Genomic DNA, 16,192 nt, shown 5'->3' on the forward strand with positions numbered 1-16,192 from the left:
CATTATCTGTTTGGCTATTGACAAATTTAGCTTGAAATGCTCATATCATCATTTTAAACATTAGAAAGTTTAAAAGGTTATCTGGGTGTGAACATCCTGTTTGTTAAAGCATTGACATTTTTTCTGCAGGAAACCATTTAGTTTTACAAACTAATCAGAGAATTGTAAGTGAAAAATCTACGTAGATTCTTCAGCAATAAAGTCTGGTCAGTGTGACTGAGCAGAATTTTGGTATTAAGAAAAACACTTCACCTCGTTCAAGCTTTAACCTCCTAAGACCCAGGAAAGGTCAGCACAGTACAAGCTTTTTTTGTTTTTTATTAAATAAGTGCCTGTATTGGAAACATCTTGATGCAACAGTTTTTTCAGATGCAGTTTTTAAATTTATATGGAATTTCCTTTGTGGTGGACAGTTTTCTTTTCTTTTTTTTTTTTTTTTTGTATAAAGTTGTGAAACCCTTGTCCACAAATGTGGACAGAAAACCCATAGCTGGGTCTCAGGAGGTTAAATATGCATACTTTGGATGATCATATTTAGTGAGAAAGGAAAACATTTTCCCCGAGTGTTTAATATTTAACAACAAAATAATACATTAAAAGCATGAAAAAAGATATTTTAGATTAAATGATGAAATACAGTAATCTGCAGATGGTTTCAGATCTGTTGATAGTGTTTCTCCAAACATTCTCTTAACCTTCAGGTTCTGTGGGGGGGCATCAGAACTCACTCTCTCATTTTTTCTATTGATCTGTTATTCCACTCATCTGTATTTTGGAGTTCACGTCAGTAGTGTTTTAACAACCTTTAACATCTTCCTTTAGAACTGGATGCTCCTGCTAACCTCTTAGCTCAAGATGTAGGAGAGTCCAGCTTCAGCGTGTCCTGGGATCAGGTCCAGGCAGACATTGACAACTACATCTTAACATATAGCTCCTCTGAGGGTTCCAGTGCAGAAATCCCAGTTGGGCCTGACAGCACCTCGTACAGGCTGACTGGTCTGAGACCTGGGGTCCTCTACACTGTCTACATCTGGGCCGTTAAGGGGCGCAAAGCCAGCAGGAAGACCTCCACACAGGCTGAGACAGGTCTCCAACACTAGACTTTGTTAAATGTTAATGTAATACGCAGGGCAGACCCACTGTGTCCATGAGTGGACTGAAATATTCTTTATATTAAATGTTTTCACATCAGATTTAATACATCTTATAATTATAGTGATACTGACAAGGTAATCCCCTTGTTAAATCCCAAACAAACCAAAAATCTTTCACATGGTAGACCGATCACAATCTATTTGTTTGTTTAAAGACGTTTTCCAACATATTCATCAGCCTAACTACCTGACAACTGCACATTCAGTTTCATAGGGAGCAGCAGAGCAGAAATCTTTCCCCCAATAACTTTCTCCGCTTCTTCCTGAGCAGTCAATGCCAGCGCATGGGTCTAACCCCTCTGGTATTTCCTGGGACTACCCTGGGAGTACATTTAGGGCCTTTTTGTCAAAGTGACTGAAATACTTCCGCTGGTTTGCCTGGAAGAGCAGTTATCATTCTTTTTAGAACAATAAACTCATCACTCCTTCACGCAAACTGAGGTCATACAACATGTTGGACAACCTCATATTAGTCTGTTGTATCTGGCATTTTTTTCAAGTTCATGACCATAGAGGAAGAACGAGTTGACGGTTGTTTTCAGAAATTCAGAACTTTGGCTCTGTTGTCTTTTCACTACCACATTCTGACATAATGTCTGCGCAAATTCAGCGTGCAACCGGTTTCACTGTGGGTCATTTTCTTAGATTAAAATCCTAGTGTAAGCTTCTCCTTGGGCAGCTGCCTTTAATGCCTCATCAACACTAATTCAGATATTTTGTTTCTATGTTTGGATCTGTTGTTCACACACGACAACAATGTTTTAGAGTTTAACTCATAAAGACCCAAACAGCCACTGGCAACCAAAATCATCCACTGATATAATAGCTTCCGAACACTTAAATCTATCAATATGGTGAAATAATTCAGATAAAATGTAGTTTCTCATCTTTTCATGGTCATCAGATATGACCCATTTGGACGTTCAGAGGCTCTGTAGTGAATGTGGAAACACCATCATCTTCTACAACATTGATTCACCAGTAAAACCCATGGAGTTGGATCAATGACAGTGGATGGAGACGCTGAGTTTATGTTCAGTTAATGAGAGATTTGCTAAAAAAAGTCAGTTTTTCTCCAGTTTTCTCTCTTTCTGATATAATAACCCTCAACTTTAATCTGAGCTTTGATGAATATCTACATCACAGGTGTCAAACATGCAGCCCGGGGGCCAAAACCGGCCCGCCAAAGGTTACAGTCTGGCTCGTGGGATGAATTTGCAAAGTGCAAAACATATTAACAGTTAAGGACATCGAACTTGAAAATAACAGCATAATAACCTAGAAATAATGACTACAAATGTTCTTCTTGGTTTGATGTGAAAAAAATAATATGATATCATGCCTCTAAATAATGGCAACTCCTGTTTTTTTCTCTTTGATTTATTGCAAAGAACATTAAATTCTGATATCCTTTAATAACAAAACGTCAATAACCTGAACAAATATAAACAACCTGGAATGTCTAAAGAAAAATAAGTGCAATTTTAACAATTTTCTGCCGGTTTTGTGCCTTGGTAGATCTGATCTGTGATGCACATGTATAAATCATAAGTTGAGGCATAATATTGATCAAATTTTTCTTCCTATTATTTCCTCTTATTTTCCTTCAGAAATTTCAGTTTTTTCAGGTTATTCACATCTTTTTTGTTTAGATAGTTTGTAAAATGTAAATGTTTTCATAATTTAATGTTATTTTTTTGCATATAAAAAATTAGGAGTTGTCATTATTTATAGGTTATTATGCTATTATTTTACTGGTCTGGCCCACTGGAGATCAAATTGAGCTGAATGTGGCCCCTGGAAGTAAAGGAGTTTGACACTCCTGATCTTCATGATCACTAAATTAAATTTAGGAAAATACCTGATTTTCACTGAAAAAATGCAAAATACAGAGGATAATGTTAAAATAAATGGTGATAAATCACTTAAGAAAGGTTAAATAGAGAGAAAATTTCATTTGGGAACTGACACAAAAGGAGCACTGGGTCTTTATGGGTTAAACATCTTCCAAAGTGAATATTCTTTGAAAACTATGATTTGTGTGTGAACAGGGAAAACAGACGTCACATCCCAATTTCCACGTGACTATTGCCGTGCGGTGTAATGAACATGCACTAGAAGCATCAGATATGGCTCATATAGGCTTAGAAGTCAGTGTATTACCTGCAGCCCGTCACTCATTAGACAGACCACAATATAAAGTCAAAAACTATGCTTTTTCTGAGCATTTTCTTGTGTCCATTTTTGCCTTCTAGTGTGTACAGAGATATTTTGCAAAAAAAAAAACTGGAGATAATCATCCTTCAGAAAAAAATATCTGTGTTTGTGTGGACAGCAGATTAATCTAAAAAAGGCCAAGACACCTTTTGATAGAAGAGGAGAAAGATTGTTTCCAAAGTGATTGTATCACTCACCGCTGTTGTTTACCAGTAGAGATTACAGCTGCAGCAATAACAAGCGCTGTTCCCATTTCACCTACAGCTCAATACACCTGCTCCCATGATATTTTGCAAAGGTACAAGAAAAATGTACCCAAGAGTTGACATTTTCCTGACATAGATTCCAGACATTTTCAGTCACCCTTCAGTAGGGTTAGTCTACTGAATATGAGCTTTTTATCTCTGGAACTTGAACCAGAAGGATCACTAGACAGATAATGAGTATCAAATTTCTGAATTTCTGAATCATGTAGATACCATAAGCTGGTAATGAGCTTGACTTTGACCTTCAGATGCAATTATTCTTAATGGCCTACAACACCAAAACCTACTCTCTATTTGCCCCTTCCCCAAGAATTGTGACCCCAGTTCTGGTTTTGTCTGACTATTAATCAGATCACAGGACTGGGCTCCTATGGACACACTCTAGTTCTTGCTGTTATATATATATATATATATATATATATATATATATATATATATATACATGCGAGTGGTTGCTCCTATTGATCTCTTAGCCTGTGATAAAAAAAAATAAATAAATAAAATGCAACATCATAGCGTCATGTGGATACGTTTGGCTGAGATTTGCATTTTATATATAGCTGCTAGAGGATATTTCATTTTATTTTGATTAAAAAGCAAATGAGGCTGACTCATTTATAGTATATTAAAGGTGCAATGTGTCGGATGCAAGGGGATCTGTTTGTAGAAATAGATTAAAATATTCATAATTATGTCTTCATTAGTGCGCATCACCTGAAAATAACACACACATTGGATCTGCAGAGGGTCTGCCTTTGTAGCAGCTACTGTTAATGGTACATGTTTAGAAGGATTACGAGTATTCACTTGACAGATGTCTTAAAATCCTACATAATGCACCCAAATGTATTTATTAACAGTCTTCTTTGACTGTAGATGTCTCTTTTTTTAAATCTAATGTTATGTAACTAATATATGAAGAAACGCATGCTGTGCAGGACATCTTGTAGTTTGCATCAGTAACCAATTAACAAACTCCACTAACATCTTCCTCTAGACCTGGATGCTCCCGCTAACCTCTTAGCCCGAGACGAAACAGAATCCAGCTTCAGCGTGTCATGGGATGGGGTCCAGGCAGAAATTGATGGATACACCCTAAGCTACAGCTCCTCTGAGGGCTCTAGTGAGGAAATCCCTGTAGGACCTGATAGGACCTCTTACAGGCTGACTGGTCTGAGGCCTGGGGTCCTCTACACTGTCTACATCTGGGCCGTCAAGGGGGACAAAGCCAGCAGGAAGATTTCTACAAATGCTGAGACAGGTTAATACACATGAAACAGGCAGGATTTTGTTTAGTAACATACAAATTCTTTGGTTTATGAAGATTCTTTAACATCCAAAAAGGTGGAGTGTGTTGGTAGCAAGGTTATTATCGTTAATGAAAACTAACGAAATGACGAAAACTTGAATTGAAAAAACATTTTTGTTAACAGAAATAAATGAAAAATATAATTAAAAGAAAAAAAGATAACTAACTGAAACTGTATTGTGTACTTATAAAACTAACTAAAACGTATAAAAATGATGGATAAAATTCCATTCGTTTTAGTTTTTGTCAATGTCGGATTGATATGAAATTGATTTATTTCACTCCAGCAATTTTAGCTGCTGGCACCATATGACACTTTACGATGTGTCACTTGATTTAGAGTCGTCTTCTGGTCCCCACTGTACCTGGAAACATGGAGACTGAAGCAGCAGAGTCCTGTATGGGATTTATGTGAATATGACAGCGAAGAAGAGAAAAGATATGAAAAACTAAAACTAAACTAAAACTAAGCATTTATAAAAGACTAAAAGCTAATAAAAATGAGCAAACCTGCTCTAACAACTAATTAAAACTAACTGAATTAGAGAAAAAAAAGTCAAAACAAAATAAAACTAAACCATAATGAAAAATCAAAAACTATTATAACCTTGGTTGGTAGCATTAAATTATACTTCCACCATGTGGTGTTGTGTTTATAGCGACTAAACTTTTTTAAGATATTAAAGATTTGTATCAGTGAATTTATTAAAAAATTTAATTACTTTTCTTCTGCGTGCCTAAATGTGTAATCAAAAGAATAAATTAAACTGGATATAGAAGTAAAGGTTACCTTAGGGCAATATAACAAACAAGCAAGCAAACAAGTTTTCACGCTGATTTAATGAGCTCACACATCAGAATATCTCCAGTCAGGGTCATCTACATATGTGCAGAAGTAGGTAAATGAAGAAGATATTATAAGAAAGGTGTCATTCGGTAACGTCTACATTGGAAGTTCTAACAATAATGTACAGTGCCAATAAAAAGTATTCACCCTTTTACTTTAAAACACAGGTGTCAAACATGCGGCCCGGGGGCCAAAACCGGCCCGCCAAAGGTTCCATTCCGGCCCGCGGGATGAAAGTGCAAAAATTAACCTGAACAGTCAAGGTTGTCCAAATCATTTTGGTTCAGGTTCCACATACAGACCAATGTGATCTACAGTAAAAATAACAACACAATAACCCATAAATAATGACAACGACAAATTTTCTTTGTGAAAAATTCTGTGGAAAAAATTTAAGTGAAAAAAATAACATTACACTGTCAAAATATTTACCTTTACAAAATTGTTCTTTCACAATAAAATGCAAATAAATACATAAATAAAAACAAAGATGAACAACCTGAAATGTGCAATTTTAACAATATTCTGCCTGTTAGTAAATGTTTTGTGCATTTATGGATCCACTGTGATCTGTAGTTGTGTTAATAATAAGAGATGGAAGATTGTAGAAATAGTTCAAATTTTAGTTCCAAACTCCAAAATTTAACAATATTCTGCCTGTTACTAAATGTTTATGTAACATTGTGTATAAATGTACATGTATAAATAATAAGTCGACGCACAATATTGTTAAAATTGCACTAATTATTCAAATTAAATTTCAGTTTTTTCAGGTTATTCACATCTTTTGGGTAAAATGTATATATTTTCATAATTTAATTGGAGTTTTTTTTGTACTAAAACAAAAAGAAAAACTTGGATTTGTCATTATTTATCGGTTATTAAGTCATTATTTTACTGGTCTGGCCTGCTTGAGATCAAATTGGGCTAAATATGGCCCCTGAACCAAAATGAGTTTGACACCCCTGCTTTAAAACATGGAATCATGGTCAATGTAATCTATTTTCCTTTCTCTCTTTTTTTTGTTACACGAATTTACAACCAAAAAAAAAAAAAACCACACACAGTAATGCCAGGTAATTCAAAATACATATAACATGAAATAAGTGATTGCATAAACATTAATTCCGTCCAAATCAGTTTTTAATAGATGCTCATTTGGACACAATCACAGCACTTAATCTGCATGAATAGGTCTTAGTCAGGCTTCCACACCTACACACTGCAATTATTCTCCATTCTTTGCAAAGCTGCTCAAGCTCTAACAGGTTACCCAGAGATTGGATGTGGACAATCTTTTCCAAGTCTTTTCCAGGTAGTAGACAGAGGTCTGGGTTTTGACTCCAGAACATTCATCTTATTGTCTTTAAACCGCCTCTCTGTTGTTTTCTCTGTTTCTTCAAGGTCATTGTCTTCCTGGAAAATAAATCTTCCCCTCAGTTGTAGTTCTCTTGCAGACTGAATCAGATTCTCCTCCAGAATTTCCTTATATTTTGTTGAATTCATTTTACTCTGCACCACCATAAGTCTTGCAGGGCCTGCTGCCAAGAAGCATCCCCACAGCATGATGCAAATGCCACCATGTTTCACTGTGGGGATGTTGTGTTTGTGGTGGTGTGCAGTGTTTTCTGTCTGCCAAGCATCCATTTAGTGTAACGACCAGAAAGCTCCATTTCTGTCTCATCAGACCAAAGAACCTTCTCCCATTTGACCTTCGACTCTCCCACATATTTTTGAGTTGAACTTCCTCTTTGCTACTTTCTCATAAAGCTTTGATGAGTGAAGAACCTGGACAATAGTTGTTCTATGCACAGTCTAACACAGGGGGGTCAAACTCATTTTAGTTCAGGGGCCACGTACAGACTAATATGATCTAAAGTGGGCCGGACCAGTAAAATTATATAAATAATAGGATAAGAACTGATAAATAATATCAACTCCAAAGTTTTTTCTTATATTTTGGAGTGAAAAAAGTCAAATTCCATAATGAAAATGTTTACATCTACAAACCGTACTTGAACATAACGCAAACAAATATGAACAACCTGAAAATTCTTAAGAATATAAGTGCAATTTTAAGAATATTATGCCGTAGTTTATCATTTACACATGTACATCACAGCTTACAGATCACAGTGGATCTGCAAATACACATTTAGTAACAGGCAGAATGTTGGTAAAATGTCCCATACTTCTCTTAAGACATTTGAGGTTGTTCACATTTTTTTTGTAAAAGGCTAGTCTGTAAATGTAAATATTTGTGTAATTTTTACCTTTTTTACACAAAAAAAAAAGAGAAAAATTTTGTGGTTTTCTTTATTTATAGGTTATTCTGATAGTATTTTACTGGTCTGACCCACTTAAGATTGAATTGACCTAAAATGATTTTAACATCATTGATCGTTAATAACTTCAGTGTAAATTTTTGCATTTCACAAATTCATCCCACGGGCTGTATTGGACCCTTTGGCGGGCTGGATTTGGCCCCCAGGCCGCATGTTTGACACCTGTGGTCCAACATCGCAGCTGCTGAAGCTTTTAACTCCTTCAGCATATTCACAGGTGTCTTGGTGTCCTCCCTCTCTAGTCTCTCGACCTGCTCCAGATACATTTAAGTGTGCCATATTTCCATTTCTTAATGATGAACGTAAATGAACCTCAGAGGGTGTTCACTGCCTTGGATATTTTATGTGTTGTATGGCATCAAGATGAGGCCAGATAACATTGTACACATATGTGAAAGTATTGTAAGTGCAAGAGAAGCTTTGTAAACCAAAAATATATATTTCTTTTTAAATATGCACCTACAGAACTTATTTTGCTTTTATGAAACGCTTTCTGCATTTACAAAACTTTTCTGCAGTTACAAAACATTCTTGCCTCTTTTTGACATGTGGGCGTGGTTAGATGAGAGGCGTGTCCAGACCTGGTCTAGACAGGAAGCAATATTACTGGTGATGGACAGACATGATCTCATTCACTACAATGGAGCGATTGCGAAGTACCACCGTAATGTGTCTATTTCACCTTAAATAACATCACTTATTACAGGGGTGTCAAACTCATTTTAGTTCAGGGGCCATATTCAACTGAATTTGATCTGAAATGGGCCAAACCAGTAAAATAATAACATAATAATATATAAATAATGTCAACTCCAAACTTTTCTCTATGTTTTAGAGCAAAAAAAGTAAATTTGCATTATGAAAAGGTTTACATCTGCAAACTATCTTTTCAAAAGATGTGAATAACATGAATAAACTGAAAAAATAAGTATAATTTTAACAATTTTATGCCTCAGTTTATCATTTACACATGTACATCAGAACTTACAGATCACAGTGGATCTACAAAGACACAAAACATTTAATAACAGGCAGAATATTGTTAAAATTATACTTACTTCTCTTTAGACATTTCAGGTTGTTCATTCTTGTTCAGGTTATTTCCATTTTTTGTAAAATTATACTTTGTTTTAGTGTAAATACATGAAAATATTTACATTTACAAAGAGAAAAATTTGGAGTTGTCATTATTTACATGTTATTATGATAGTATTTTATTGGTCCTGCCCACTTGAGATTGAATTGGTCTGAATGTGGAACCTGAACTAAAAGGACTGTTAATATTTTAGTGTAATTTTTGCATTTCACAAATTCATCCCAAGGGCCAGGCTGGACCTTTTGGCGGGCCAGATTTGGCCCCCGGGCCGCACGTTTGATACCTGTGACTTATTATTATCCGGCAGAGTAAAGTTAGTTCTGTTCTCAAAACCAGTTCAGAGACTGGTAAACAGAACCAGTTTCGTTTACAGAACTCGGAGGCCAGAATGTTTTGTAACCGCAGAAAAGTTTTGAAACTGCAGAAAGTGTTATGTAAAAGCAAAAAAAAAAGGGGTATATAGGAGCAAAAAAAGTTTTGTTGGTGCATTTTTAAAAAGAAATACGTATATATTTTTGGGCTGAATCCCAATTCACCCCTTGGCCCTCCCCCTTAGCCCTACCCCTCCATTTTGCGCATACATGTGAACAGGTACTGTTGTCACGATTCTCAATTAGATGGAGGAGAAGGGCTAAGGCGGAGGTCTGTATAGCCCTCGAAACGGAGATTTTTCAGGACCACACTACAAACAGAGGGGTAGGAGAAATTTCCCATGGTTCTGTTCGAATATACACATCCAACACAGCCAAAATGTACAGCAGTGTCATGAAAGAAACACACAAATATACGTATTTTCTTCGCAAACAACTTAATCATTTGATCAGCTGTTTTCAATGTGTTATAGATCACATTTCTGCAGTTTATAGCTGATAGATGCAAAAAGATGACCAAAGGCCATGCAACAGAGATGGTTACAGCTGCTGACGGCATGGTGAATACTTTTGGAAACAAGTTTTTGCATCTGTTAGTTGTTTTTTATTTATTTATTTATTTATTTATTTATTTATTTACTTTTATTCTATTTTGAAAGGTTTTTGTTTGTTTTTTTTACTTTATTGAAAACATTTGAGTATACAGTACAAAAATTCAAACAAACAACAAAATGTCAAAAGGGAAAAAGCATTTGAACATAGAAATTTAAGAAAATAATGCATAGATGTAAAGATACAAAGCATAATATACAAATAGTATAAAAAAGTAAATAAATAAATAAAAAAAACAAATCTGACAAATATAAGTAAATAAATACAACAGAGAGTTCAGTCAATATTAAAAAATTGTTTATAAATAGCCAAGGTGTACGAGCTTTTTTGATTATAGATAAATTCTAAAGATTTAATAGAATTTTCAAATTCCAATAGGAAGATTTTAAAATTTGGGTGTGTTTTAGTATATTAGTTTTTATGTATATGAAATTTTCCAAATAAGATGAACAAATTTACAACAAATTCTAAATTGTGAAAATCATGTTTAAAATATGTAACCACATTTTGGGATGTTCTAGTTTTTGCATCTGTTAATAGCGGTACTGATGACTGCTGATGACGTCATGACATCAGAAAAGGTTGCAAAAGGGTCGTCCCACTTCATAGGAGAATGGTTCAACCCCTGACCCTTGCAGCTTCGTTTCAAGGGTTAGTGTCAAGTGCAAGGGCCGAGGGGGAGGGCTAAGGGGTGAATTGGGATTGGGCCTTGGTTAACAGAACTTCACTTGTGCTCACAATACTTCACGTACGTGCACAGCGTTATTTTGCCTCATCTTGACGCCATAGTGTTTTGCTTTTCAATAATATTTTCTCTGAGCTGTTGTTTTGTGTTCGCAGTGTAATAGAGAAGTTTCATGTGACGTTTGCATACATTAAGTCTTGCTGCGAATCTTGGAGGCAGAAGTCACGCCGAGTTCGTAGCGTGGCAGCCTCCATATTCCTCTCGCTGACAGAACAAAGCAGTGACTGCCAGTGTGAATAATCCTGTCGTCTTGCTGTGCCGTTGGTTGTCAGAATAGAAAGAGCACACAGAAAGGTTTAATCTTCTGTAGAATTCCTGCTGGTAAACATCCCTTCCACTACAATCGGCAAAAGTTATGGTTGCAGGCATTAAGACATGAGAACTGGTCTGAGGAGGAAATTAAATTGTTGCTCGTCTGCACACTTTAGCGATGCGTAAGCGGCCATTGTTCACGGACTCGTGTTTTTGCCTCCGAGTTGCACGCGCATCTTAATAACGTCACTGTTGTTAGTAAACATTGACACTCATCTATTTGAGTCAGGAATACTGATATGCTCAGGTGAGCTGCATTTCACTAGCTGTGAGACTAGTTAGTTAGGTCTCAAGGTGTGAATATTTATACAATCACATTATATATTTCTAATTAATTGGCATTATTTTACAGAAATTACTTTGACAGGAGTTTTTGTGGGGAAAATTTGTGTCAAATAGCCAAATTATATTGACTATGATTACATTTATAAGAGCAATTAAATGTGAATATCTTTTAAAGGCACTGCATTTCTTTTTGTTGTAATATGTGACAATTGTTCTGCCAAAATTAATGCACACAATAGATTAAGTCAGGGGTGTCAAACTCATTTTAGTTCAGGGGCCACATTCAGCCCAATTTGATCTCAAGCGGGATGGACCAGTAAAATAATAACTGTGAAAAAAGTAAAATTATATTATGATCTGGCTTACATCTACATAGTTAACTTAAAAATCTGAATAACACAAACAGCTTGGATTGTCTTAAGAAAAACAAGTGCAATTTTAACAATATTCTGCCTCGGTTTCCCTTATGAAACAAAAATATATGGCAATATATTGAAAAATATAATGCATTATATTAAAAAATACATTTCCATATGTGGGAAAGTAGTGCGTATATTTTCCAATATACTGCAATGTATGCTTTAATCATATATAGCTCCAGATAAAACATATATTGCAATGAAGACAAAAACTGCCCTATATTTTTACACATAGTTTTATTGAAACTCAATTTCTTTCCATTGACACAAGTTTACATAAAGCAGATATTTATCAACACTTACATTAGTTGGTATGCATAGTAACATATTTCATGAAAATATGCATTGTGATATACATGAAAAAAGTGTTAACTGATAAAAGATGCCTTCTTAGTCATTTTGGCAACATAGGATGAAAAAGATGTACATATATATATATATATATATATATATATATATATATATATATATATATATATATATATATATATATATATATATATATATATATATATATATATATATATATATATATATATATATATATACACATATATTTTGAAGTGTATTACTAAATACATAATTACATATATTTAGTAATACACTAGACATTATATGTATGTATACTGTATATGCATACATACATTATGAAGTGTATTACTAAATATATAATGACATATATTTACATATATAAGTAAATATATTGTCATATGTTATATGTTTAAATATATGGAAAGTGGCAATTCCTTATGTATTTTTCAATATATTGTAATATAATACACATAAATTGACACAATATATTATTCTGTATATTTTAAATATAAATATATATTATACAGTAATATATTTTTTCATTCAGTAATATATTGACAGTCAATATATAGAGAAATATATTTTCTTTGCATAAGGGTTATCAGTTTATCATTTACACATGTGCGTTACACTCGCACAAAACATTTAGTAACAGGCAGAATATTGGTAAAATTGCATTTACTTTTCTTAAGACGTTTCCAGTTGTTCAGGTTTGTTCAGGTTATTCACATTTTTTGTAAAAGTATAGTTTGGTAATGTAAACATTTTCATGTAATTTTACTTTTTTACACCAAAAAAACAAAGAGAAAATGTGGGGTTGTCATTATTTATAGGTTATTATAATAATATTTTACTGGTCTGACCCACTTGAAATCTAATTGGACTGTATGTGTCTGTACGTGGAACCTGAATTAAAATGATTTTGACACCATTGATTGTTAATGTCTTCAGTGTAATTTTTGCATTTCACAAATTCATCACGCGGGCCAGATTGGACCCTTTGGCGGGCTGGATTTGGCCCCCGAGCCACATGTTTGACACCTATGGATTAAGAGAATAGAATAGATTATTATAATAGATAGATAAAAGATTTGATCGTGCAAACTGAGGGATGCTTCTTGGTGGTTACAGTACAATAGAGCGCTCTCCTGCAGCTGTTACTACGTGTGAAATTTATGGGACTTTTGGTAAATGTACAGTAACATGGGCCTTTAACATCTATCAAACTGACAGTACATTAAAAACAGTACTTCAGTCAAACCTCCGGAAATCCATCAGCAACCTTGTGATTGGACCTTTGATTTATTCAAGTGAAAGTGTGTGTATGTAAAGCAAAAAAATTACCAGGAATTACAAAACTCCTGTAGTGGAAGGAAATGTTTCAGGTCAGGTCATGGGGTATGTCTCACTGAGGGGTAAAAATAGCAGCGGTAACACATGGTGAATGGGTTACAACAGCAGGGTCTTTGTGTGAGCCAGATGAAGTGTAAAATCACCCGGGAGCTGGATCTTTTTCAATTAGGCAGCAAATGGCCAGAGTTTTGGATTATAAACTTGTCTCGTCGTAACTCATTAGAAACTATCAACTGCTGCAGAGTAAAAGGGTTCGGATGGGAAAGACTTTGTGTCAAATAATATCATCTGGGACACATAAAAGCATGTGTTGTTACATTTGTGACTTTATTGGATCTAGTAACAAGCACCATTAATGTGTCAGGTAAATCGATGCTCAAACCAGCGTCACTGCTTTCAGATTTTTAACCCTTTTCAAACCAGATCGCTGGATAATTCCATATGTTGTTTACATTCTGGTAAAGCATCACTAAAAGTAGATCTCGTTAATCATTTTATTCTGTATAAATTATTTAGATTCACCTTAAATTTCATATTTTTCTCATTTTGTCAGCCACGGGAGGTCGATATTCCTGATGCTGCGACACTCAGACGAATAATCGTGGTGTCTGTTTCCGAACCAAAGCATTTAAATTAGAGGCTGACTGGATAACAGCCAGTTTATCTGGAGAGGCAAATTGTGACTCAGCAGGCAGAGTTTCTGATGTTGTGCTTCAGGTGGAAAGAGGCTGCACAGAATGCAAACTGGCAGATGTGAATGGAACAATTTCAGGAAGATGAAGGGAATAAAAAAAAAAAAAAATGCATGCAACACAGAAAAACAATGATTGTAAAGAGAGACAATGCTTTGTCCAAAAACTCAAGCACATCAAAAATGAGAAAATAACATTTCAATGATTTCAACATCTGTTCAGCATCTGTTCAGTAGAGATGACCTTTGTTCAGACATTGTTTCTATTTTGCATTATTCCAAACTGATATTTTTTCAAACAAAAATAATTACTTATTCCAAACTGCAACTAAGAAACATACTGCAATTCTGTAATCATCCTTAAATTCACCCCAATGTACATGTTAACCTGCAGACATTGATGCTCCCAAGGACCTAAAGGCTACGGATGTGACGCTGGATTCGGCCTCTTTGACCTGGACTCCTCCACTGGCAGACATTGAGGGCTACATCCTCACCTACAGAGATGAAGATGGTGCTATGGAGGTGTGTTTAACTCACAAATAGGGCTGTGTATTGGCAAGAATCTGTCGATACAATACAAATCACAATACTAGGATGACGATACGATATATCACGATATAACATGATACTGTTAAAAAGGCAATTTTTTGTTTGTTTTTTTAAAATTATTGTTTCCTGGAAGAATTGAATTACACCAGAAATATGCAGAAACACTAAATACATTTTTATTTGATCACAACGGGATCTAATGCTATATCACAAAATTTTCCTTTGTTAAAACGTAACTTATGTTTTACAGATATTACAGTTTAAGATCCTGTTCAAATGTTCATTTTCTATTAGTTCATAACAAACACCATAACATTATTTTCATGCAATCCCAACAAAAGAACTAACATTATTTAATGAAAGAGTGTTAAATAACAATAAATAAGATATGAACAATACAGAAAAACCAAAATAAACCTCTGCCATATCTGCATTTGAATAAATACCTAAAAATATCGATACGTATTTTTTTTAATATCGATACAGTATTGTGAAATGAAATATCGCGATATATTGCAGAACTGATATTTCCTAACACCCCTACTCACAAACATACAGACAGATAAGGGTCAAAACACAGCAATGTCCCATCAGAGAGTGAACTTTAATTGACTGTCACTCCAACATTTATCTCAATATAAAGTAACTCCTTGTTTTGGATAATCCCTTTATGATCCAACTAAAGCAAAAATGAATAAAAATGTAAAAGTAAAGTAAAAATGGGGTCATTTAGCAAGACTCATCTGCCAAATTGTCTCTAAAATGTCCCGTCAGAGAGATTTCAAATACCGTGTGTTTGACCCACAAACACAATTGCACATTCATATGTATTTGGAATGTGATTTTTACACTAAGAAGGTAGTTGGAAAGATTTTTTAGCTCTGTTTTTTAAGTGTTTTCTGACATAATTTATGTAGCAGCATGAATATATACAGACATAGTGTATATATTCGGTATTGTAGGTGTATTTGTTTGTATGGTAATTGAGTTTGACAGTGTAGGAGGGTGGACAAGTCTTCTTTTTAACTGGGTAAAAGCAGAGCTACAGCTGAGTGCCTCAAAGCAAAAGAGGATTCATTAACTATGCAAGGCTAAATCAATGCCACACTTTTCTCTCTTCTTTTACAGTTTGGAATAAACAGAGGCCGGAAGTGCATGTTAGCTGTAATCTATGTGGAACGCTGACCTCTTGTGGCCAAAAATACAATTAAGAAGCAAAGTGAAGCGTGTAGATAAGAATATTTAAATAGAACAGGATACTATGAAATGGTTTCTGAAAAGAACTGACAAGTTCTTTTTATATCTG

General features: G+C 34.7%; 1 protein-coding gene across 1 annotated transcript in view; it reads left to right on the plus strand.

The window, feature by feature from the left end:
• The window catches only part of tnn (tenascin N), a 67,246-nt gene that overhangs the window by 42,209 nt on the left and 8,845 nt on the right, over positions 1–16,192 (plus strand). Inside the window, 2 exon segments of the mRNA XM_030159573.1 lie at positions 823–1,086; positions 14,729–14,859. Coding sequence (XP_030015433.1) covers positions 823–1,086; positions 14,729–14,859 — 395 coding nt within the window.

This window comes from Sphaeramia orbicularis, chromosome 17 (genome assembly GCF_902148855.1).
Source record: "Sphaeramia orbicularis chromosome 17, fSphaOr1.1, whole genome shotgun sequence".
Lineage (NCBI taxonomy): Eukaryota > Metazoa > Chordata > Actinopteri > Kurtiformes > Apogonidae > Sphaeramia > Sphaeramia orbicularis.